Here is a 23,717-nt window from a genome sequence, read left to right as displayed (position 1 = left end):
TGCCTCCTCTTAGCCCTCTTTGGAGCATTCAAAAGGGAGGACCCTCTGTCTTCCGGGCCCCCAAGCTTTTCCCAGGTCTCATTCCCATGGCTTCTGGCACATCCCCAGGCTCCAGGTCACTCCTGCCCGCACCCCCCCACACACACACATGCACACTCTGCCACCATCCCACCACACCTTCCCTGGGGGTTGCCCAGTTTGGAATGGGAATGCCCCCTTGATCAAAGCCCAAGTTCAGTGCTGTCTGTTGGGGTCTGGTGCCATCCCTCCAATGACCTAGACACCTGTCCCCTTGGCTACAGATACCTGTGCTTCCTCTCAGCCTCATTGCTTCGTGGGTCTTGGGTTTTTGTCCTCTCCTAGATCACCAGTTCTCTTTCTTTTTTTTTTTTTTTTAAGATTTTTATTTATTTGACAGAGAGACACAGCGAGAGAGGGAACACAAGCAAGGGGAGTGGGAGAGGGAGAAGCAGGCTTCCCGCGGAGCAGGGAGCCCGACATGGGGCTCGATCCCAGGACGCTGGGATCATGACCTGAGCCGAAGGCAGACGCTTAACAACTGAGCCACCCAGGTGCCCCTCACCAGTTCTCTTAATAAGGGCAGAACCCCATTTTCTGTTTCTTCATACGCTTCTCCTTGCTGCATATCCTGAACACGCCCCACAAGATCCTGGGAATTATAGGGCCCTTGGGTTTTTGGCATTTCTATTTTGTTTTTTCTCGAGAGACAGAGACCACAGGGTTCCCCCCCCAGATACTCCAATCTTCTTTCTAAAATAACTTTTTTTTTGGTTATAAAAGCAATACTCATTTTTAAATCTAAAAACCAAAAAGGATAAGTAAGTAAATGAAAATAACCCAAATTCCGACCTCCCACAGACTTCCATCACTACTTAAGATGATGCACATCCTTGGAGACATAATACCTTATATTGTTCTCTCCAAAGTATGATCATTTGAATGGAGAACGATAATTTTTAAAGCTCTTTTCACTTATTGAGTGGCCATAGTGTACCAGGCGCTCTGCCAAATGCTTTAAATACAACACCTCATGAGATCACCACACCTTCCTCATGGACGTCATCACTCCCACTGTCCTGAAGAGGAGACCGAGGGTCAGAGAGGTTGCCTGACATTACACAGCTAGCTAGTGACAGAGCCAGGGGGAGAACACAGACCCCTGCCCTTACCCATATCCCCTGTTTTGAATAAACACACTCATTAAGTTTGTTTTATGGCATATGAGAGTTTGTGCTATGTAGCACGTAAGGCTTTAAGGTGAGGAAAAATAAGGAACAAAATTGGGAGAGATTCGATAGCAGAATGAAGAGTGACCACATTTTCTGTGGACCTAGCGTTTTTGCCTCCTCCCAAGGGCCCTCTCTGCTCCCTATCCATCCCTGGCTTAGTATTTCAAAGAAGAAGATGCCACCCAGCCATAGGTCAGGAAAACAAGTTGGCAGGGCTGACATTGTGCAAATTTTCCCAAGTCAAATTTATGTCTTTTGGGTTTTGCTTATTTATTCATTTCATGCACCATTTCACCCAAGCAGTCGGAATACCGAGACGCCTATTAAAGTGATCCGTCTGCACCCAGGTCCCTGCAGAAAGGAGCCCATTATTGCTCCCCATGCTAAGGAATGTCCCATGAACACAGGCTCACACATGTGTGTGCCAGCCGGGCGTGTGCCCAGCTGGCGTGCCTTTGCCCTCCCACTGCATGGGGCGGGGGGGTGAGGCCAGCCTGCAGACGGTGGTGAGGGTGACAAAGCCACTTCAAATGAATTTGGAGGGACACCTGGGTGGCTCAGTCGTTAAGCGTCTGCCTCCAGCTCAGGTGGTGATCCCAGGGTCCTGGGATCGAGCCCCACATCGGGCTCCCTGCTCTGCGGGAAGCCTGCTTCTCCCTCTCTCACTCCCCCTGCTTGTGTTCCCTCTCTCGCTGTGTCTCTGTCAAATGAATAAATAAAATCTTTAAAAAAAATGAATTTGGACCTGGAGCGGCCAAGCAGATGAGCCCAGGGTTGCTGAAGGAAAAGCCAGGATGGAAAATTATCATTATGAGAGCCAGCCCCTAGACTCAGGAAAAGGGGTTACGCCTCAAAGCACCAAGACCAAATTACTCACCTGAGAACTTCATTTATATCCGAAAAGTGGTGTCTTTGCCCATAACCACCCTCCTTGTGGAACCCGGGGTAGCTCATCTCTGTGCCCTCAGACAGGATGCTCAGGGCATGGCATCTCGCTCCCCGCTCAGCCCTTGGCCGGCACGGGTCCCTCTTATCCAGAGGAGCCCTCAGCCGCCTGACGGCCAGGCCTGCCTGTGGCCTTTAGGCCTGAGGCGAACACAGGTGCTTTTTTGAATGTCCTGTTTGCCACTGATCTAGCTCCGCACGGCCCCAGTGGGAGCGGGGGGAGGGTGTCCAGTTTGGCAAGCTGAGGTGTGCCCTTTTCCTTGGCACTCGGCGTGCTTTCTTGCAGCAACTTGGCATGCGTGGCTGGGGCGGAACGGCCCTGGCTGGGTGGGAGAGGGGGCAGTGCTTCCTGCCTCGGCTCCGTGGGTGGCAGTGGGGCCCCTCTCCCCGCAGGGTGGGAGGCACTGAGTTAACCCCCGGCACCCCAGCCTACCCACCGCCCCTTCCTCCGGTCATTTGAGATTCTCTGTGAAACTTCCTCTTGCCTGACGCCTTCTCCTGTAGGCTGGTTCCTGGAGGAAGCTCCGAGAAAAGATCCTGGTGCCTCCAAGGGAGTGGTGGGCTAGGTGGGTTCCCTGGGACAATCTTGGGCTGCACCGGGGAGGAATGCTTTTTAGGAAAGACGACCGCTTCTGGCTTGCTGCAGGTTAAGTAAGGTAGGGTCGGCTGCACCTGGCAGAATACCCAGGCTGTCACCTGGGTGTGTCCCTTGAAGTACCTGCTGTCAAACACGTCGATGTTGACGCCATGGTGATCCGGTGCAGTTCCTGTGGGAGAGACAGACGGGCGGGTTCCGGGCATTTCTGAACTCAGGGAGACGCCAGGACACTGCCAGGCCAGAGTGAGCCACATACTCGCACCAGCTCCGTTCGCAGCCCGGGCCTTGGTTCCGTGCTGAGGGGACAGAAGAGGGTGGGGAGTGGCCCGCTGCTCCACCTGCTCCTGCCAAAGCCAGAGTGCCATGCTGGGGGCCCTCCCCACCTCCTTCAGGCCCCTATCTTCTTAATGATAGGTTAATGATAAGAGGGGAGCCCCCGCGCCTCCATGGCCCAGAGCGAGCGGGGCACAGGAATGGGAGGTCTCAGGTTTCGGTGGACTAAAGCCACCTTCTGATCATGCCGTGCACCTACTGAACATTGGCCGGGGGCTCCCCACAATCAGCCACATCGAGTCTGAAATCCTTAGGCTGGCGCGGCAGGGTCCAGTCAGGAAAACAGAACCACACGGGGGTATTTGCACAGAGGGACCTGAGTATAGGGGACCGTTGGGCGCTTGTGGGAGCACCTCCGGAAAGGCCACTTGGGACCACGGAGGCACGCACACCGCAGGAAGCCTATTCCACCCGTGGGGCGTGGGGGACCCAGGGAAGAGGAACTGGGAGGGGGGCCAGGTCTCCGAGGAGGATAGGGTGATGGAAACAGCCTGAGGCCAGCGCCCACTTGTGGGATCTAACGGAGCTGGGGGACAAGAGGAAAGGGGTTTGGAGTCCCCTGGCCACCCCCTCACACAGCAGAGGAAAGCACTTTGGAGCTTGGTGACGTTTGCTTACCAGCAACCAACCAGTATTTCGGCTCCAGCCAACCTCCGCTGTTCTGGAGGCCGCTGTGCTTCCAGACCTCTGTCCCACGCCACCTGCCAAATCCCACTTGCCCTTCCAGACCTGGGTGACAGAAGTTTGGTACCTGCCGCCACCTGAGCAGAGAAACCCACGGAGGCTTGTTGCAAGAACAGCATGAAGCACCTGGTAGGGTCCAGAACTTGCAGCGAGTAAATGAATCCAGACAGTTGTCGTGCTAGGACCCCACCCCCCCACCCCCCCCCCCGCTGACATTGGACAAAACCAACTCGATCACGGGGCTTGTATTCCAAAAGAGCCTTACCCCTTTAAGAGGAGGCAGGTTCTTCCCCTCTGCTGGCTCACCCCACCCCTCCTACACAGCCACTGAAACCCGATCTAACCCCTTTGCACGCGGGTAATTTATTGGTCTATTGGGCTTTTCTTGGTGGCAAATTGCATTGTCTTTATTCCTGGGTTCTGGCCGTGGAGCGGCTCGCTGCATTCCTGAGACTCGTTTCTCAGGGCGATCCTTCACACCCCCTCGGTGCACAGTGAAATAAGTTTTATTGGGCTTCTTTGTTATGCAAACAGGGCGGTAATAATCAGGCTATTATTCCGAAAGATTGGGCTTGATTAACAGTTCAAAGGAGGTCTCTGAAAGCAGCTAATGCTGCGCTGGTGCATAAATATTTTCCTCCTGCCCCGGGGGGGTACGGCCGATGCTCCGAGCTCCCTGCCCCCGGCTGGCTGTTTCCAAGTTTCCAAGAGGCGCTGGGTTGCTATTGAAAGGAAAGGAATTAAGTCAGGCTGGCTGTGAGGCTCTGATTCCTCTCGCGGGCACGTCTCAGCCCCCAAAGGAGGCAGTCCGGAGCCCATCTCCCCCCAAAAGTGAAATGTTACATATGCGGAGTGCCGGGGCACGTGCAAGCCCCCAGCCTCCCCCCGGAGACCTAGCAGAGCCCTGGGTGGGGGGGCTTAAAAAAGGCATCAGATCTGCTAAGATGCTTTGAGTGCGGGGTGGGGGAAGATGAGGGGCCCCTGCTCTTGGGAGGTGACCCCTCAGCTGGGGCGTCGATGGGTGATGCGGAGCATTCAATGAGGCCCAGAGCCTCCAGAGGCTGAGGAAGGTGACACGCAAGGGCCGAGGGGTCATCTTCAGTGTTTGCAGTGTGGTCCCATGTGAGCCTTTTCTGTGTGGCTCTAGACAAGAGCCGAGGCCCCTAGGATATCCCTGGAGGCAGATGCAGGTCCCCAGCTGGAGCTATCTAGAGCAGGAGGGGACAGTCCTGTCCCCGCAGACTTCGGGTGGCGGTGGAGGCTGGCTGGAGGTGGAAACCGGTGGCCAGCGACCCTGGGTGTCCCTCAGACCCCCGGGGTTCTAAAACTCCATGGCGCATCTTGAGAAGCCAAGACAGTTTGGTCACAAAGTGATCATTAGATGAAGTGATCTTGATTTAAGTCGACGGCACAGAGAGATAAGGAGTTCTGGCCCCAATTGCACGAGTCAGGAGCCCCCCAGCCCAAGGACACAGTGGCTAAGATGGAAATGAAGCGCAGGAGAACTGACTTCCGGTCAGGTTCTTGATCCCCCGGCCCTGTGCCTATTGGCGGTCTTGGATCCATCCAGAGGTGGCCAGAGGTCCAGAAGGGGCCACTTTGCTGTCTGCAGGAACCAGGCAGGGAGGGGGCAGCCATGACCTTCTGTCAGCCAAAGGCACCAAGGGCGGCTCACCCTGCAGAGCCTGGTCTCCTCTTCCTGCCTGCATGAGTTGCAGTAAGATTTGTTTCAACCTCTCCCACTTTCCTCTCCGTGCATCCTTCCCTGGATGTTCACGGCAGAAAAAGTCCAAGGCTTCCTGCCTGGAATTAAGGTCTCGTGCTTTTTCTTTTTCTTTTTCTTTTTTCTTTTAAGATACGGGACATAAAAATCAGCCCGTCTGTGGTTTCTTTGGCAGGTGACACTGCAGCCAAGAGCTTTTCCTTTTGATGCTGGGCCAGGTTACATTCAGGTTCCTGACCTGGAGTGGCCTCCAGCCCATGATTTAGTGGAGTAGACATGGGGCAGCAGGATGACTCCAAGAGGGGGTCGAGGGCCCCTCGGCTCTCCACCCGTGGGGACTGTCCAGCCCTGGCAGTCCCTTCCGTGTGACCCCCAGGAAATGACAGCTCATGCGTGACCACTTTAGGCAGACAGGCCCAGGAGGGCTGGAGAGAAGGCAGGGGTCGGGGGGGATGGGAGCCCCGCAAGTCTGGTCCCAGCCAGTCCCTGGCCTCTTACAAGCCATCCCCCCACCCTGAGCTCTAGCTTCTCCGTCTGTAGTGGGAGTGCTTGGCCGGGAGCCTTAAACGAGGGCTCACCATCCATTTGGGGGGTGGTCCCTGACCTGAGAACCTAGGGGTGGCGATGGCCCTACGTCAGGAACTGGGCATGGTCAAAGAAAACACATCTCGCTGTTGGGAATTTCAGGACCTGAATCCTTCTCAGCTGGTGTCCCCAGAAAGGTAGGGCACAAGCACTTTGAAAAGCAGAGAAAATAGCCCCCCAAAGCCTGTTGGCTGTGTGAGCCAGGCATGCGTGCATGTATCAAATGGAGAAAAAAATTCTTGCCCGCCAATTCAGAGTAGCCGTGAAGATCTGGCATTCGAGCGGTTTGCAGTCCACACGGGCCAGGGAAGATCGGGGCGTCATTATTGTCATCATTATTTCCTTTTTGGAGAAGCCTATGTGTCCTGTGGGTCACACCCCCTGCTGCCCCCACTGCACGCGCCGCCCCTGCCCCATCAGCCCCCTGAAGGGCAGAGCCCCTTCTTCGTTGTCTTTGTGGCCCAGAGCCCATGGGCTCGGCCTGGTGTGTGTGGAGGTACCTAAGGTGAAGGAGGAGGGGGCTATGTAATGCCGCTAGGCCTCAGTGTGCCTGGCTGCTGAATGGGCCGTCATAGGGTTAATGGAGATACCTGTACAATGTGCTGCTCAGCCTCGGGAACTAGTAAGTGCTCAGCACACATTAGCTGTTAGGTAGGTCTGAGTCTGCCCCACAAATGACTATTTAAGCGAGCCAAGTTAACACAAAACTGACTTCCACTGAGCTTCCTTCCAGTGTTCTCAGGGTTTGCTTACATCAACTCCACGGGTCCCTGAAGCCACTGATGAAAATCCTGACGCATCTCCGTGGCACAGAGAGCAACACTGAGCTCAGAGAGGTTAGTGGATTTGCCCATGGCCACACAGCACTGAGCGCCAGAGCTGGAATTGGACCGTGAGCATCTGCCTCTAGAGCACATACCTTTAAACCCTCCCCACCAGCACCGCCTCCCAAAGTGAGGCCCCCGCTTCCCGAGAATCTCTAGTGTGGCATTGCCCAGTGACACAAAACCTGTCACCGACCGCCTTGTTGACCCTGAATTCACCCCGGTGCTCTGTCTGGGTGGGGAAATTGCAAGTGCTCTCGTTTTCTTTGTGTCACAGAACCTAAGGTCTGTTCCTTTATTCGTTAACAAGAGCAAAAACGAACTTGCTGAAATTGTGCTACAGGACCCAAAGTTTCTGATTCCACCATCTCTCAGGAAACGTCTGGGTGGAAGAGGTATCGTGGGGCACCTGGGACACCAGAGAGGAAAGGATGGCGGCGGGAGAGAAGGCGGGGCCCCGCAGCAGGAGGAAGAGACTGGGTCCCAGGGGCTGGTGGGGGGGAGGGCAAGCAAGAGATGAGAGCTCTCTTCACCGCCTCCTCCATGCCCTGTCCCCCTCAAGAGCTGGGAGAGTCATCCCAGCCCAGGTCACCCCTCAGTGACCACAGGTCCTTTCAAGGAGCGGGGACAATGGAATAGGGGAAGCCGAGTCCACCTGGTCTTCTGGCCCCTGGCCAAGTGAATATCTCCAGTGATCTGGCTTCTTCGGGGGGGGAGTCAGGAGGGCCCAGGAAGGGGAGGAGAGACAGGGCAAGGCTTGTAGTTCCCGAGGCTGAAAGTCAGGGTGCCAGGCACGGTCGGGTTCTGGTGGCAGCTCTCTAACTAAGCTCTCTAACTCACACCTCCTTGCTGTGTCCTCACGTGGCCGAGGGTGAGCCCCCCGCTCTGGTGTCTCTTCCTAGGAGGACACTAATCCCGTCATGGGGCACCCACCTCATGACCTCATCTGAACCTAATCATCCCCCAGAGGCCCCCCCTTTCCAAGTACCATCACATTGGGGGGTGGGGACTTCAACACAGGAATCTGGGGGGGACACATTCAGTCCATCGCATCCTCCCCCCCGGTGAAAGACAGTGAGTGTGGTGGTGGGTGAAGTCATCCCAGGTGCCCTTGGGAAGTGTGGCGCCCAGCCAGTCATGGCCGATCCGGGTGGGCTGCAGGAGTGGGTGGTCAGTGCACTGAAACAGCTGTATGCACACTCAGCCCGTCCAAATCCAGGTGGGGGGCAGAGCCCAGCCAGGGCCCTAACGTGAGGACAAGGGTGAGGTGGGGGAAGGGACACTCCGGTCCAGTGCCCTTCCTGTCCCCTCCCTGTCCCCGCCTGTGACTTCTAACCTCTTACCTCATGGGGGTGGAGGTGTTTATCCCCCTCTGAGACCTTTGTCAGGGCCCCCGTTTGTTGAGCACCCACGGGGTCCCAGGCTGACCAAGTGCATCTTCTCGTTCAACCCTTGGCAACTCTCTAAGGTGGGTACTACCTCCAGTTCATAGATAAGGAAAGTGAGGCAGAGCCAAGTTCCCACAACTACTGGTAGGGGACAGAGCGGGACTTTGAGGCGGACACTCTCCCTCCGGTGCCCACTGCCCACCACCCCATCTGGCCAGCGTCACCTTCACACCTCTCCAGGTCTGTTCCTAGTCCCGGGTGATAACATCGGGAACATTCTCCAGACCGCTGAGAAATGGGATCAGTGGGACTTCATGGGAGAGAGGGGCTGGAGGAGTTCACCCCTGTGTGGACCCTGCCTGGGGCGGAAGGCCTACCTCTTGGGTGCAAGGGCAGCCGCAGAATGACCGCGGTCGCCCCCTGGGGGTGGTGGGTGGAGCTGCCATCACCACTCTCGGGAGGCTCTGAGAGCAGGAGGGGAGCAAGGGAGGGAGCCCCACTGAGTTTAAACCGAGAGATGAAAGGCCTAGTTTCCAAGGGCCCAGGGCCTGCGGAGGGGGCGGGGATGCCCAGGACTGCTCAGGGTTGGCAGCTGTGTCCCTGCTAGGCTTGCACCTTGGGAGAGCCGCCTCCTCCCTTTGCCCCCTCTGCACCCCCCTCCCACGCCAAAGGAAATGCCCCATTCACACACTCCGGACTGGCTGGGCTCCAGCAGGTTCGAACTTGGCCCTTTCGTGACCATTGAAAAGATAATGGCCCAACTCTAAAGAAGTGTGGCCAGAAGTGTGACCAGCAGCGTGGGCCCCCCTTGGGAGCCTGGCAGAAATGCAGAGCCTCGGGCCCACTGAGGCCTGCTGACTCAGCCCAGGCGGTTGGTGTGCATGGGGAGGTTTGAAGAGCGCAACAAGCCTGTGTAGAACCTTCCTTCCCACTGCCGGTCTGCATGCGTGGCCACTGAAGTCACTAGGGACTAGGAGGATTAAGGGCCAGCCGCATCTGTACTGGCAGATCCCACTTGATGACCCCCTTTCGGGGCACCTCTGTAGGATTTCGGTCACGAACCCCAGACCTACTGGAGAACTCTGCCTCTGGGAAGCTGCTCTGAGCCATTTTCAAGGCTGTGAAGACATCAGTCTCCTACCACCACCTGCGGAGTCGCCCCTGAGTGGGGAAGGAGCCACAAACGGGGTCAGGAGTGAGACACTCCGCATACCCCACACTGTCTGTGTGCAGGCTGGTCCTGCCCCAGGCCCCGTTCCTGACCCCTGCCTTCTAGCTGCTGCCCATGCTGGAAAGCGGCCCCTGGGAACTGGTCTGCAGGGAGCAAGGCCACGGGGCACCTGGGGACCACGGGCTTCGCGGCTGTTGGGGGACTCTTGCAGGGAGAGGCTAAAGGTCGCTGGTGGTGAAGCGTGCCCTTGAACCACTCAGCGGCTGGCAGGCGGAGGCGATCGTATGTGTTAATTGTATAATGTCAAGGAACTGCCCTGGGTGTGGGCTCTTAGGCCCAACAGGCCAGATGCAAAATCCTGCTTCAGCTTCTTCCCAGAGACCTGGGCCCAGAAAGGCAGCCAGCTGAGCCTGGCTGTGCCCCTCAGGGAGGCGGGCAGGGCCGTGGGGCCTGGGGCCGCGCGGAGGACTGGCTGAGCTCAGGCACCAGCCGGAGACAGAGTTGCTGCGACTTGGCTCTCTGCTGTCCCGGGTCAGCTTTGGCAGAGCTGAGGCCCACACAGCTCCTGCTCGGGTTGCCACTGTCTGGTTGTAAAGGGGCCGGTGGTGGCCTTTCTCCCCTTTGGGCATGGCGAGCACCCGAGGGGGACCCGAGCCTGACTGCAGGCAGGGCTCCCGACGCTGGCAGGCTGGTGGGCGGTGTGGGCACAGCCCGGTGGCCGTCACTCAGCACAGGCCCGTGTGCCACTCAGAGCGTTTTCTCAGACGTCCTGATCTCCATGATTCCGAGAGAGCATCGCGGGTCAGCACACCCTGCGCCCGGAATCGGGGGGGGGCTGCCTGAGTGGGCCGTGCGTGGGGGCAGCCGACCAGAGACGGAGAGTAGGTGGCCCCCCCAGCGTGTTACTCTGCACGGCACCCCTCCACTCACACCTACCCCCTCTCCTCACCTCACCTCCACTGTGAGGGGCTCCTTCACCTTCTCCCACACAGGCCACATTAGCCTTTTGCAGGGTCGGTTGGGCCTTGCGTGTCTTCTATTGTTTGGCGAAATATGAAGACAGCAGGGCCAGAGAATCTTCTAGCTGCCTTTCAAGGGACACCTGCCCCCAAGAGCACACATCTGTGGGAGGGAGACCATGGGGGGGCGGTTCTCAACAATGCCTTTCCCCTGTTCACCCCAGGTGCCTCTTCATGGCAATTACCCCCCTTACTTACCAAATCTGCTTAACTCTGTAGTTCTTATATCAAATCTGCTTTATTTTTCCTAATACACATTTAAGTAAATATGTAACCTCTCAAAAGAAAAAATGTCCACGCAGACTTCACCGGAAACAGCCTCGTTTGTCAGCAGTGGTGACAAATACAGGGGAAGTTAGGAGAGGAGCCCGAATGTTAGGACGAGCACGGGCTCCCCCGTGCCCAGGTGTGTGACCTGGGCAGGTCAGCTTCAGCTCATGCAGGGGCCTGCCGAGGCCTAGATCTCCAAAAGATAGGCCATCCAGGTGTCCGGGCACAGGGCCGATGCTCAGATGTTCCGTAGCCTGCCCTTAGGTATTTCTGTCCCTGGCTTTATTGGCAACTTGATTTTGGAGGTAAAAGGCCAGCACCAAAGAAGCAAACTGACTTTTCCAGGGGTTCTCAAGCCTGGCTAGGGGCCCGGTCAGGAGCGGCTGGAGCAGTCGTTCCATCCTCCTGTTGATCACTCCAGCTCTGGGCTGCGAGCGCAGAGGCCAGGCCTCCCAGCTGGTCTGCCGGCCCCTGTGCTCCTGGAGCCTGTTGTAGAACCTTCCTTCCTGCTGCCGGTCTGCATGCCTGGCCACTGAAGTCACTAGGGACTGTGCAAAAGGATCGGGGAGGCCAGGAAAGGGCAGCCTCCAGGATTCAGGTGTGTTAAAGCCACAGTTTTCAGGCATGGTCCCTCGTAGCTAATGGTCACTAAAATCTCAAAGCTTGTGAGTGACTTTTAAAAAAACCATGAATTAAGGCCAGATCCAACGCTATCGCTCTCCGTTGCTTCCCAGCATGCTCTCCTGAGCAGAACAGAGGAGGGAGGGATGGAGCGATGGCAACCAAGAGGGAAGCTGCCCTTGCTCTTGCAGACAAGCTGCCCGGAACCAGGCCTTCTGGGACCGAAGCTCATGGAGTAATCATACTAGCCAACGTTCACTGACCTTCTGCTCTAGTCCGTGCCATTCTTGGTCCTTTACCACTCTGACCAGCCTCATAAGGTACATACTACTATGACTCATTTTCTAGGTAAATCTGACGAGGCACAGAGAAGTCCAGGGCTTTGTACGAGGTCACACGGTCGCAGAGCCCAGCACACACAGTGGGCCTTAAGTCCCAGCCACATTTCTGCTGAGCGTGCCACAATGCTTGGGGATAGCTGTGACGGTGTCAGCAGATGTCAAAGGCCCAAGGGTGGCTTGTCAGCTCCCCGAGTCCGGCTGCCCAGGAACACTGACCACGCCGCAGGTGGGAACTGTGGGAGGGGCCTCCACGGGCCCTGGCGGCAGGCCGCTCTGCACGCGTGGCCCCTTGGGGTCACCCCAGGCCGGAGGAAGGCTGGGCAGGGCAGGTTCCGCCGCGCACGCCCACCGGCGGGGATGATTGGCCATCGGGGCGGGGCGCGTCCGGGAAGAGAGGTCCTGGGGCGTGCGCCCGCGGGGCAGAGGAGGCGGGAGCCCGCCGGCTGGCCTTGACAGCGTGTCCCTTCCTCCCCCCGCCCCCCGCCAGCCGTGTCCCCGTGCAAGATCCTCAAGTGCAACTCTGAGTTCTGGAGCGCCACGGCGGGCAGCCACTCCCCGGCCTCGGACGACGCCCCCGAGTTCTGCGCCGCGCTGCGCACCTACGCCCTGTGCACGCGGCGCACGGCCCGCACCTGCCGGGGCGACCTGGCCTACCACTCGGCCGTCCATGGCATCGAGGACCTCATGAGCCAGTACAACTGCTCCAAGGATGGCCCCACGTCGCAGCCGCGCCTGCGCACCCTGCCGCCGCCGGGCGACAGCCAGGAGCGCTCCGACAGCCCCGAGATCTGCCACTACGAGAAGAGCTTCCACAAGCACTCGGCGGCCCCCAACTACACGCACTGCGGCCTCTTCGGGGACCCGCACCTCAGGACTTTCACAGACCGCTTCCAGACCTGCAAGGTGCAGGGCGCCTGGCCTCTCATCGACAATAATTACCTGAACGTGCAGGTCACCAACACACCTGTGCTGCCCGGCTCGGCCGCCACCGCCACCAGCAAGGTAAGGGTGAGACTGGGGCTTGGGCGGCCCTGCTGTCACCGGGGCCCAGAGCCAGACACCGCCTGCAACCACCCACCCCCCCACCATGTTCTTATTTCCAGTAAATGGGCTGATTGTTTACAAAGGAAATGTTCTAGAGGGTCTTTGTCATGAGCTCAACCCACCAGGAACCACCTCTTCACGTTGCCGAGAGTGTGATGTTTCTCAAATGCTGGATGCTGCCTGCTTAGGGGTTTGTGGAATCAGTTTTCTGAGGTCAGAACCCAGCAAAAGCATGTCACTTTTTTTTTTTTAATTGGCCAGGGTAGAACAGGCTGGCCCAACCAAACACCGATAGGAAAGGCAGGTTGCCAATGCGTTGTGCGTGGGAAGGGTACACACTTCAGGAAGCTGAGTTCCGGTTGTGTGCATGCGCGTGTGTGTGCTTGCGGACCTGGGCAAACACCGGGTCCAGGTGTAAAGGAGAAACACGGCCCAGAGCACTAGGCTTCAGGCTTTGGGACTATTTCTTGCCCTCAAACTGCATTTTGGTAGAACTCCAGTATTAAATCCTGATAAAAGAGAAGCCTCTGTGCAGGTGTGTCTCCATCACTGCCCGCAGGGAGGGAGAACTCCGACCGTCCTGGACACGGGGACCCAGCACCCCTGGAGGTGACAGCGGTCCTGCCCAGGGGTTCTCACGTTCACACCTTTACAAACTGAACAGATTTTAGAAGATAGTGATTCCGGGCCCCCACCAGGCTGGTATGACACCAGATCTCTGGGTGGGCGTGTGTGTGTGTGTGTGTGTGTTTTAAAGCCCCAAGTGATTCTGGCATGGATGGGGTTAGGGACCCCGGCTTAGAGGCCAGGGCTCTAGGATGCTGATGGGGTCAGCAGGCCACCGTCCTGCCCTTTCTTTGCCCCATGCCTATACGGAGAGGTAGCAGCCCCAAGGCAGAGTGGCTGTGGTGTCTGGGAACACGGGGAGATGGAACAAGCCAGGATAGAGAAGCAGCTTACTGAGCATCCCAGGGGCCACCCATGCAGCTTTCCCTCCTCCCTCAGGCCAGCGCTGCCTGGCTGGGGCAGCTCCCTTTGACGCATCCCCAAAGTGGGATGTGCCTCTCTGCCCAAAGTGCAGTGGGCTGGGAACGCTGAGCTAGCATTTGACCTGGGCCAGGGGGCTCTGTAGATGGGCATGTTCTCATTGGCCATGAGTGGCTGTCCCCTTCTGGCACCCCAGAGGCCACAGAGAGCAGGTTATCTTCTGACCCCAGAAGGCCTCAGTCTGGGTGGCAGGACTCAAGTCCTGCTCACAGGGCCACAGCCAGAGGCAGCCACGGATGTGGCCCGTGGCCCAGGCACTTGGACACCCCCATCTTCTCCCTCCCCTACGTGCTTCCAGGAGGGTCTCCCGTGACCCCCTATTCAGACCTCAGCCAGAAGGAGCAGCCTCAAGGCCAGGAGGCTGGTGGGCTCTCAGAGTGCAGGGGATGCCACCTCAAGGCCTGGCCCACCAGAGCCCCCAGGGGGTTCCGGATTGGCAGTGGGTCTGTTTTCCTAGGAAAAGCACGTTGCAAAGCGACACGTTGGGCAGCGCCAGGCTGGTCCACAAAGGGCGTTTCTGTTCCTTCCTGTCCCTCCACGTCCCACAGGAGGACAGCGAGGTGACCTGGCAGTCGGGAAGATTCCCGCCATCTCCCTCTGCCCTGGTGGCCCCCGCATGCCTCCAGAGGGTCTCTTTCTGGGCCTAGCTGCAGGATAAGAAACAAGTGGGTCTTTGCCCTGTGGACCCCCTAGCAGGCCCTTGGCACCAGGCTGTGCAGCCTGGTGGGCGGCAGAATTACAGCCAGCACTCTCTCCAGCCTGGCCACCCTCTCAGCCCTCCGCAGAATGAGGGGGGGCCCTCGTCAAGGACCCAGCCGCCTTCCCTGGGGCCCCTCCACCTACCCACCTCCCTCCTTCCCTAGAGCCAAGATAAATGAACGCCGGGAGCCTGAGGCTACAGCTTCTAAATCCGGCAGCAAATAGACTGGGGGAGGGAACCCCGCCTCCCTGTCCCACCCTGGCAGGGGCACACAGGGAAGTCTGAGGATATGAGAGCGACGTGGACCTCAGAAGCCCGGCCCCTCCTAACCCAGGTTGGTGTGAGCACCAGATGTGATAACAGAGCCAAGCACAGACCTGGGAGGAATTGTGGTTTGTGACAGGCAAGGCGGCAGGGGGGGCCAAGAGCCTTTAGGCCACGTCCCATCAGGTCCCGCAGGCTGGGGTGACATGCCCGGGCTTAGAACCCCTGGATACCACACTCAGCTCTTCCCAGGCACAGCCTGGGATCCTGAGCCCAGCGATGCTGTCCCCAAACCACATGGATTAATGATCCAGGCACTTGACGGTGTTCTTCAAAGGCCCACTCGGCTCCAGGCTCCCAGGCATTGGGCAGAAGTGCCCAGTCAGGGATGGGAGCACTGCTCTTCCTATCCCAGCATGGAGGTTCCAGAGAGTAGGGGGCTCCCCAGCAGAGCTTGACCAACCCAGCCCCTCTCTGCTGTGACCTAGGGTCACCTCAGTCTCCCCAGCAGGCCGAGAGCCCCACAGCCTTCTGCTACCTCCTCACCAGCCAGGAGGCAACACGAGGCTGGGCCCCCCGGAGACCCAGCCATGACAGGGTCCGTGTCTATGGCCAAGTCGGTCTCAGGCCCCCAAGCAGACCGGGTTACCCGGGTGAGAGACACCAGTCTCTGCTCTCCAGCGCCCTTGGCCTGCCCATGCCTGTTCTCTTGGGCCTCTGGTGCGCAGGTGTCAGTTTTGTTCATTCGTTGATTCCGCAGACGTTGACGAAACACCACTTTGGTGTCAGCCTCTGCGGGGGGCTTCCTCCCTTGTGGCCACTCCCAGGCTGATCATGGAGGACCAAAGCAGGCAAGGGGGGCCTTGGGGTGGGTGCAGGATGCTCTGCCCAGAGCACTGGGGAGGGCCTCCCCCAAGTCCTTTGCAGAGCTTGGCTCAGAAGGACGGGGCCAGAAGACTGGCAGAGGGACGGGGACGGGAGGGCAGCCTGGAGCCTCAGGGGAAGCACGAGAAGTCAAGGGGCTGTTCTCTCTGAGGGGGGTTTTGTGCCTCCTCCCAAGAGCCCTCTGCCAGGCTCTTCTGCCCACCTGAGCCCACTGCCCTTGGCCCTCCCCTCACCCCGAGGGGCCTTGGCTCGTTTCCTGGGACCCCAGCAATATCCAGCCTGGCCCATCCCTCCGATCTCGAAGGTGGCCGCGATGCCGTGTTTGCCGGCCCAAGCTGACGTTTTAGCCAGCCTCCTGCCACCATGGGACTTCCTTCTGTGCTCAGCCCCCAGCTCCACCACCCTCCCTCCAGCTGTGCTGGGAGCACCCCCACTGTACAGATGAGAAAACCGAGGCTCCGGAAGAGGAGGAGCTCGCGCCTCTGCCTTCCTCCCCTCTCCCTTGTGCTGGTTCTGCCTAGAACTCACCATCCGTCCCACCGCCTAACTCGTCTCCTTGGTCTGTCGCCCCCTGGAGGGTGAGCTCCTTGAGGACAAGGCTCTTGACTCTGCCCGCCTTGTGTGGGTACAGCCCCTAGCGCCGGGCCTGGCGCGGTGGAGGGGCCTCGGGCCCCCCTGGGAAGGGGGGCGGCCAAGACAGGAGTGGCAGCCGTACCCGTGGCCGAGCTAGCAGCGAGCCGCCCGGCTCTCGACAGGCCCCTTCATGCTGTGACTTGTGGTGGAGTCCCTGGTGCTGATGCCAAGAAGAGTCTAGCAGGCTGTCAGCCTTCCAGGAGCCTGTCTCCGCGAGAGATGACTGTTAGAGGGAAACCAGCTTTTCCTGTTCCAGGAGACGGATAGCACTTGGAAACCAGCAGCCCCCCACCCCCACCCCCCTGCTCCCCGGCACACCAGGCAGGGACACCAGAGCCCCCCGTCGCTCGCCCCCCAGTGGCAGGACCACCCACTGCCCAGACCTCCCTGGCTGCACCTCCCGGCCCCCCACAGGCAGCCTCCACATCGGGGCGGGCGCCGTGGGATCGAGAGAAGGAAGCAGCAGGAGGTGGAGCTAGGAAGTGGGCATTTTTGTCGGACAGGGATGGCAGGGCGGTGGCAGGCTCCTGGGGTCCGACGGGTAGGGCTCCGAGCGGGATGGGGGGGCTGCAGCCACCTGTGACATCCCACAGCAAACCTGGGGTGCACTGCTTCGCAGGACCGGGCGGTGGCCTCCCAGGGAGGCATGGGGACATGGAGTCCGGCGCCCAAGACGCCGTGCCTACCCCGGGCCTGGACTCTGGCAGGCCCCCCGGCCTCCAGCTTCGGAGCACCAGCCCCTCCTTGTGTCCCGTGTGGACAGCAGAATGTGTCCCCGTCCATCCTGACCATTCGCTGGGCCCCAACAGGCACAGCGCCAGGGGCCCCAAGACATGCAGGGACCCACGAAAAAGCTTTCATTCGTTTTCAAGTCGGAAGGAAAAGTCAGCATCATCCAACCTCGACTGTATTAGTCTTGACACCAGTGTGGTTACAAAATGTACTTTTAATATTTGTGTTGGAGGAGGGGGCCCACAAAGGCCCAAGAGTCTGGAGTCCCCAAAATTCCCAACCGCGGCCCGCCTCTCATCCTCAGCTTTCTGAGTATCGGGCTGGGGTTGGGGGAGAGGAGTTTCTCTCTGAAGGTCCAGGCCCCTCGTGCACTCCCGGCCCAGTCACCCGTATGCTTCACCAGTGTGAGCAGTGATGAGACAGCCTGGACACCTCCAGCCGGGCCCTCGATACCCTGTTGGTTTGGCTCAGCCTAGAACTTCAGCTCTGCTCCTGAGGCTCCAGGCTGAGGCGGCTCCCTGCCTGCTTTCCCCTCGGCCTCCTGTCTGTGCCCCTGGCCGCCGCCACCACCCCCCTGCCACCTCCCAAACTGTAGCCACACTGCCTGGCCTGTGGCCCGGCCCCAGACCGTACCCTGGGCCCCGGCCTCTCCGGACCCTGGGCCCAAGCTGAGGTCCTTCACAGCTCTCCTGCCTCCCCCTGCCCGTAGGACCTGCTTGCTAGGCCTTCGTTGTGCCCCTCCCACTGCCACATCGCCCAGGGCGCCCAAGCACAAAATTCAGCCACGGCCAGGACATCCGGGGCCCCCTCAGCCTGCAGGTATGGTACCCCTCAGGGATCCCATTACACAGCTGGCTGGGCCTCTCCCCTCCTGGGGACAGGGGACAAGTTCTAGGACTGGTGGCCCAGGGGGGTGAGGGCAATGCGCAGGTTAGGGGTGGGGGCTTAGCAGGGGGCCCCAAAAGGCCTGGGTGCCCTCTTGCCCCATGACCCGGCCTCCCTCCCTGGCCTTGGGCCGGAGTTCAGGTTCCAGCTACCCTCGGTTCAGGGGGCAGGGGTCTTCAAGCCACCGGTGGTAAAAAGTTGGCACCTGGGCATAGGAATGAAGGAGGGGTGGTGGTTTCTCTCCCAGATTGGACTCCTGTCTCCAGCCCATGCAATCTTCCTAGTTAGGATTATGGAGGGAAAGAGCAGCCTGGCCCTTCAGCCAGGATAACAAGGGGAAATGCTCGCTCCCCGGGCTGTTTTGTCTCCGTCCTTCTCCCAGGCCTCCCACCCTGGGGGCTTGTGGCCGAAAAGAGCCCAGGGGCTGGAAACCAAGAGACTAAAGCCGTTCTACCTCTTGCTGGCTGTGTGACCTTGGGCGAGTCCCTTGATCTGAGCCTGACTCTTCTCCACTCTGAATGGGAGGTCATGTCATCCTCCCCTGCAGCGCCCCACAGGACTAGAAGATGCAGCAACCGCGCCTGCGTCTGTGGTTCTCAGGAGGACGGTTACTTGTGGAGCCCCCCACCATCTGCTTCTCCTCCAGCAGCTTGGTGCAGCCCCTCATCCCTGGCTGCAGGCACCAGCAGACATGGGCCTCCCTGCTGCCCTCGTGGGGGCTGCGTGCTCACCCTGGAGCCCCCCCCCGCCCCCCGTCTTCCTTTCTCTGACTGGTGCCCTCCTCTCCTTCTTCCCCCTGCTCACCTCCGAGGCCTGGCTGGGTGACCCTTCAGGGCAGCCCTGCCACAGTGGCCTCTGCAGGCCTCGGCCTGTCCGTTCTCTCTGTGAGCCTGAGTCTGTCCTCATCCACCTGCTGTTACGCTCAGCCAGTGGCTGACGGCCCTTTGGAAGGCATCTGGCGGCAGGTCCGCGGGCGGCTTGAGAGATCACGTGAGACGGTTGGGGACCAGCTTAGTTGCCTGACGCTGCTGTAACAACCACCACAAATTCAGGGTTTCCAACAAGTAGAAATGTCTGGTCTTGTATTCTGGAGGTGGGAAATCTGAAATGAGTCTTTCAGGGCTAACACGAAGGCGTTAGGAGGGTCCGTCCTTCTGGAGGCTCCCAGGAGAAAACCGTTCGGTGCCTCTCCCAGGCTCTGGTGGTTGCCAGCATCCCTGGGCTATGGGCACCCCCACTCCGGTCTCTGCCTCTGTGGAAAGAGCCTTCCCCTCTTCGATGGTCCCCTCTCCCCCTGCCTCCATCTTAGGAGGACACGCGTGATTCTATTTAGGGCCCATCCAGCTAATCCTGGATAACTTGGCCGTCTCAGTGTCCTTAACCTAATCACCTCTGCGAGGTCTCTTTTGCATAGAAGGTAACATTCGCTGGTTCCAGGAATTAGGGCCTGATATCTTGGGGGCCATTACTCAGCCTCCTATAATAGATAATGAAGTTTTATTTTTAATTAGCTGTGCTTTTCTTTTTATGGTCCACCTCTATATATAGTAAATGAGCTGGTTTTCTATTTAGGGGAGTGATTTAAAGTTCCCATTCTAAGTCCGTTTTTTTTTGTTTTTGTTTTTGTTTTTTGTTTTCAATAAAACAAGTTGGTTTTTTTTTTTACTAAGTTTTTAATTCCAGAATACTTCACATACAGTGTAATATTAATTTGAGCCGTACAATATAGGGATTCAGCAATTCCATACATTACTCAGTGCTCATCAAGATAAGCGTGCTCTTCATCCCCATCACCTGTTTCCCCCACCCCTCCCCCCACACCCACCTCCCCTCTGGGAACCATCAGTTTGTCCTCTATAGTTAAGAGTCTGTCTCTTGGTTTGTCTCTCTCTCCTTTTTTCCCCTTTGTCCTAGAGTAAAACAAGTTGTTTTAAAGAAAAAAACTAAGTGCATAATAATGCAGGTGTCACCAAAAGGTGACCAAAATGGGGAGGGACGGCTTGGGGCATCATGGGGGCCCCTCCTGTCCCCAGCATTGCCAGCATGGGCTGGGCCTCCCCCACACCACCATCTCAGCACCGCTGACCCCCTCTCTCCACCCCCTTCCCCCTCCTCCCCCCAGCTCACCATCATCTTCAAGAACTTCCAGGAGTGCGTGGACCAGAAGGTGTACCAGGCGGAGATGGACGAGCTCCCCGCCGCCTTCGCCGACGGTTCCAAGAACGGTGGGGACAAGCACGGGGCCAACAGCCTGAAGATCACGGAGAAGGTGTCAGGCCAGCACGTGGAGATCCAGGCCAAGTACATCGGCACCACCATCGTGGTGCGCCAGGTGGGCCGCTACCTGACGTTCGCGGTCCGCATGCCCGAGGAGGTGGTCAACGCCGTGGAGGACCGGGACAGCCAGGGCCTCTACCTCTGCCTGCGGGGCTGCCCCCTCAACCAGCAGATCGACTTCCAGGCCTTCCGCGCCAACGCCGAGGGCCCCGGCCCCCACAGGCCAGAGGCCGCCAGCCCCGCGCCCGCGGCCCCAGACACCTTCCCGTACGAGACGGCCGTGGCCAAGTGCAAGGAGAAGCTGCCCGTGGAGGACCTCTACTACCAGGCCTGCGTCTTCGACCTGCTCACCACGGGCGACGTGAACTTCACGCTGGCCGCCTACTACGCCCTGGAGGACGTCAAGATGCTGCACTCCAACAAAGACAGGCTGCACCTGTATGAGAGGACTCGGGAGCCGCCGGGCCGGGCGGCCGCCGCAGGGCTGCCCCCCACCCCCCGGCCCCTCCTGGGCAGCCTGTTGCTCCTCGCCCTGCTCCCCGCCTTCCTGGAGGCTGTGGCCGCGTAGGGCAGAGAGGGGCGGCTGCCCGTCCCTGAGCCGGTGGGCGGCTGCAGGAGGGCTGGGGCCGTCGGGGGGCACGGGGGCTGGGGGGAGGGGACGGCCCTGCAGGGTCTGCAGGGGTCAGGAGAGGAGGCAGCCACTGGCCGGCGGGCTGTGGACGGTTACCTCAGAGCTGCCCTGGGCTGTGTGCTGGCAAGGGCTGGGGCAGGGGGTGGCCTCTCCCCCCTCCACCCCCCCCCCGTCAGGGGGCCTTGAGAGGTCGTGGTGACTGGTGCTGTGATGTTTGTGACAGTTGAGCTGTGTGAGGGGGGGAGCCGCCCCCCTCCACCCGCCCCGCAGTGTGAATGTGCAAAACAGAGCCCCTCAGGCCGAAGCCCCCCACCCCTGCCCTGCCAGAGACACTGGGATTGATCAGAGTCGAGCTCCTCCCCACCCCCCGCCCCTGCAATGCACTGAAACAGGCCCAGCCGACCGCTGCCCGTGCCCGCCACACGCACACACACTCACACGAGCACACTCGCACCCACTAAGCTGAGGGGCTGAGGCATCCGCGAGGCTGGACCCCTCCCCCCCCGGGCGGGGCCTCCTTTCCCCTCGGGCCTTAGGACGACTCTGGGGGGCTGCTCGGCATCTTTAGCAAATTGTCATCCTTTGACCCAAAGGTTGTGCCCGCCTGGTGCCTTCCTGCCATGGCCTGCCTGTGAGCCGAGGAGACTCCCGCGCGCAGCCTGGCTGCCGGGTCCCTGCTCCGGGTCCCTGCTGCGGGTCCCTGCCTCCAAGCCCGCAGCTGGGCCAGCAGGGGCTGTGAGCACGAGGTCTGAGCGACGCCACTCACAGGCTCCGATGCTCTTCTCGGGCTCCTTCCCTCCCCGCCCCCCAGTCCCCCCCCCCCGTGCTTAGGAGGTCATGTCCTCATTTCTAAATGTCTAAACAGAAGTACCCCTTGCTTTCTGTCCCCTTCTTTCAGGCAGGTGGCAAGAGCCCCCGGGGAAGGGGAGCTTGGGCCGCAGGGCGTGGGCAGGAGGCGCAGTGGACAGGGCCAGCTGGCCTGCCCTGATCCTCTTCGTTCCCCCCACCTGTCCACCCACGTCTGCAGGCTGAGGAGAGGAGCAGGGTCTGCAAGCTTCTCAGCCCTGAGCATCCCTGGCTGGTCTCATCCCTCGAGTCCCCTCCCTTAAGCCCGTGGCCACACAGCCAGGAGAGGGGGGCTTGCCACTGAGAGCCCTGGCACCCACCTCCTGCCAGCCCGGGCTGCCCATCCGAGGAGCCCCAAACCAGTCCCGCCTCTGCTGCTGTCCCAGAGAACCCAGGGACCAACACCGGGCCAGGCTCCACCCCCAAAAGGGGCAGGAGGGCGGTTCCCACAGCCCCCGCACTGTCCTGGCCCTTCGGTCTCGGTCTCGGGGCAGCCCTTCTGCTGTTCCCCAGGGACCTCTCATACACTGGCGCAGGAGGCTCCCCGCCTCCCCTCCAAGAGGTCCCCTTTCTCTGCCCGACCCCAGGGCAGGCAGGTAGGAGGCTCGGCCCCTGCCCGCCCTGCTGGTTTTTAGATGGTCCCTGTGTTGGAAGTAAAAAGTGAAGCACTTTATTTTGGTTGTGTTTGATTGCGTTCTGCTTGGAAGTGGGGCCCCCTCACTGCGTCCTTGTGTCTGCGACCTGTGTAGAGTGTCACCGCATGTACATATTGTAAATTATTTATTAACGGCTAAATGCAAGTAAAGTTTGGGGGTTTTTTTGTTTTGTTATTTTCTTTTGGACTGCGTGTTGGAATTTGCTTTCTGAATAGACTGGCTCCTTTGGAGGGGTGGAGGGTTGGCTTCGATGGGGGGGCCCCTTACGGTGTGTGCGTCCGGGCATAGCTAGCCCACGTGTGTGCGCACGTGAAGGGGAGTTGCGGACGCTTGTGGAGCGTGAAGCCATTTAACACAAGCTCCCTACTTCTCTAAAATTACTTTTTCTCCTTATGGGGCTTGAGGGATCTAAGTGAGGCTGGAACAGTTTTGGGGACAGATGATGGCCACATGGCGGAGGGACATGAAGGGGGTGGGGGGCACGAGGTTGGGTGGGCTGGCCTCAGACTCAGGATGATGCCGGGTCAGCTGCCCCCATCAATCTAGGAGCCCTAGAACTGGGACTGTGGCTACTGCCCTCCCCACAGGTCCCCTGCTTACACAGCCCAGGGCCAGAGTGATGGCTCTGCAGAGGGGATCAAGGCTTGCTTGGGGCCAGGTTCCCTACTAGCTGTCATCACATTTCACCTTTTAAAAACCAAGCAATGAGTCAGGAACAAATTCATGCCCATTTTACAGACAAAGAAACAGAGGCTCGGAGAGATGAATTGATTTGCCTAGGGTCCTTAGCAGGGACCCAAGAGGTCCTTTTTGTCCTGTCTGGGCCTGCTCTTAACACCAAATGTCATAAGGGGGAATAGCAGCACCGTTAAGCCAGGCCACATCCCGGGGTGCTCCCCTTTCCTAGCCCTGTGACCTTGAGCAAGTCACTTAACCTCTCTTGAGCCTCTGATTCCTCCTCTGTAAGGTGGGGAGTGCCTATCCCATAGGGTTGTTGGGAGAATTGGCGAGTTAATTCCTGTAAAGGACTCAGGACGGGGCCTGGCATTCAGGGAGTGTGCCAGGGCTGGTATCCCTGTTTTCCCCAGAGCAGGAGGGGTTGAGTGAGGCGGTCGGTGGGAGGAGAGGGGAGAGGGCCACACAGACCCTGAGAGCTTGGGAGGGGAGTAAGCTGAAAGGCTAGTGAGGGCAGGAATCCAGAGAGTGAGCATGTAACCCATCCAAACTGAAGAAGAAGGTCAAAGGCAGGAAGGGAGAACCTTCTAGAACCCAGGTTCCCAGAGGGAGCGTGAGATTCCAGGCACTGGCAGGAAGAACCAGACTGGAAGGGACAAAATGAGTCCGAACATACCTACACATCTTCTC

At 59.1% G+C, this 23,717-nt stretch overlaps 1 protein-coding gene across 3 annotated transcripts in view; it reads left to right on the top strand.

The window, feature by feature from the left end:
• The window catches only part of RGMA (repulsive guidance molecule BMP co-receptor a), a 44,415-nt gene extending 21,877 nt beyond the window's left edge, over positions 1 to 22,538 (top strand). The window contains exons 3-6 of one of the 3 annotated variants that reach the window (XM_064569946.1): positions 11,760 to 11,978; positions 12,240 to 12,754; positions 17,767 to 17,876; positions 20,065 to 20,346. In XM_064569946.1, the coding sequence (XP_064426016.1) occupies positions 11,760 to 11,978; positions 12,240 to 12,754; positions 17,767 to 17,876; positions 20,065 to 20,197 (977 nt within the window). In that variant the 3' untranslated portion in view covers positions 20,198 to 20,346. Of the gene's footprint in view, positions 1 to 11,759; positions 11,979 to 12,239; positions 12,755 to 17,766; positions 17,877 to 20,064 lie in introns of all 3 variants that reach the window. The other 2 variants (XM_064569945.1, XM_045899477.3) reach the window with 2 other exon arrangements.
• The last annotated feature ends 1,179 nt before the right edge of the window (positions 22,539 to 23,717 follow it).

This window comes from Mirounga angustirostris, unplaced genomic scaffold (assembly GCF_029215605.1).
Source record: "Mirounga angustirostris isolate CCGP_5_RB_7025 unplaced genomic scaffold, mMirAng1.0.hap1 SCAF_9, whole genome shotgun sequence".
Lineage (NCBI taxonomy): Eukaryota > Metazoa > Chordata > Mammalia > Carnivora > Phocidae > Mirounga > Mirounga angustirostris.
Note: the sequence above shows the minus strand (reverse complement) of the source record. Positions and strands in the feature narration are given on the sequence as shown.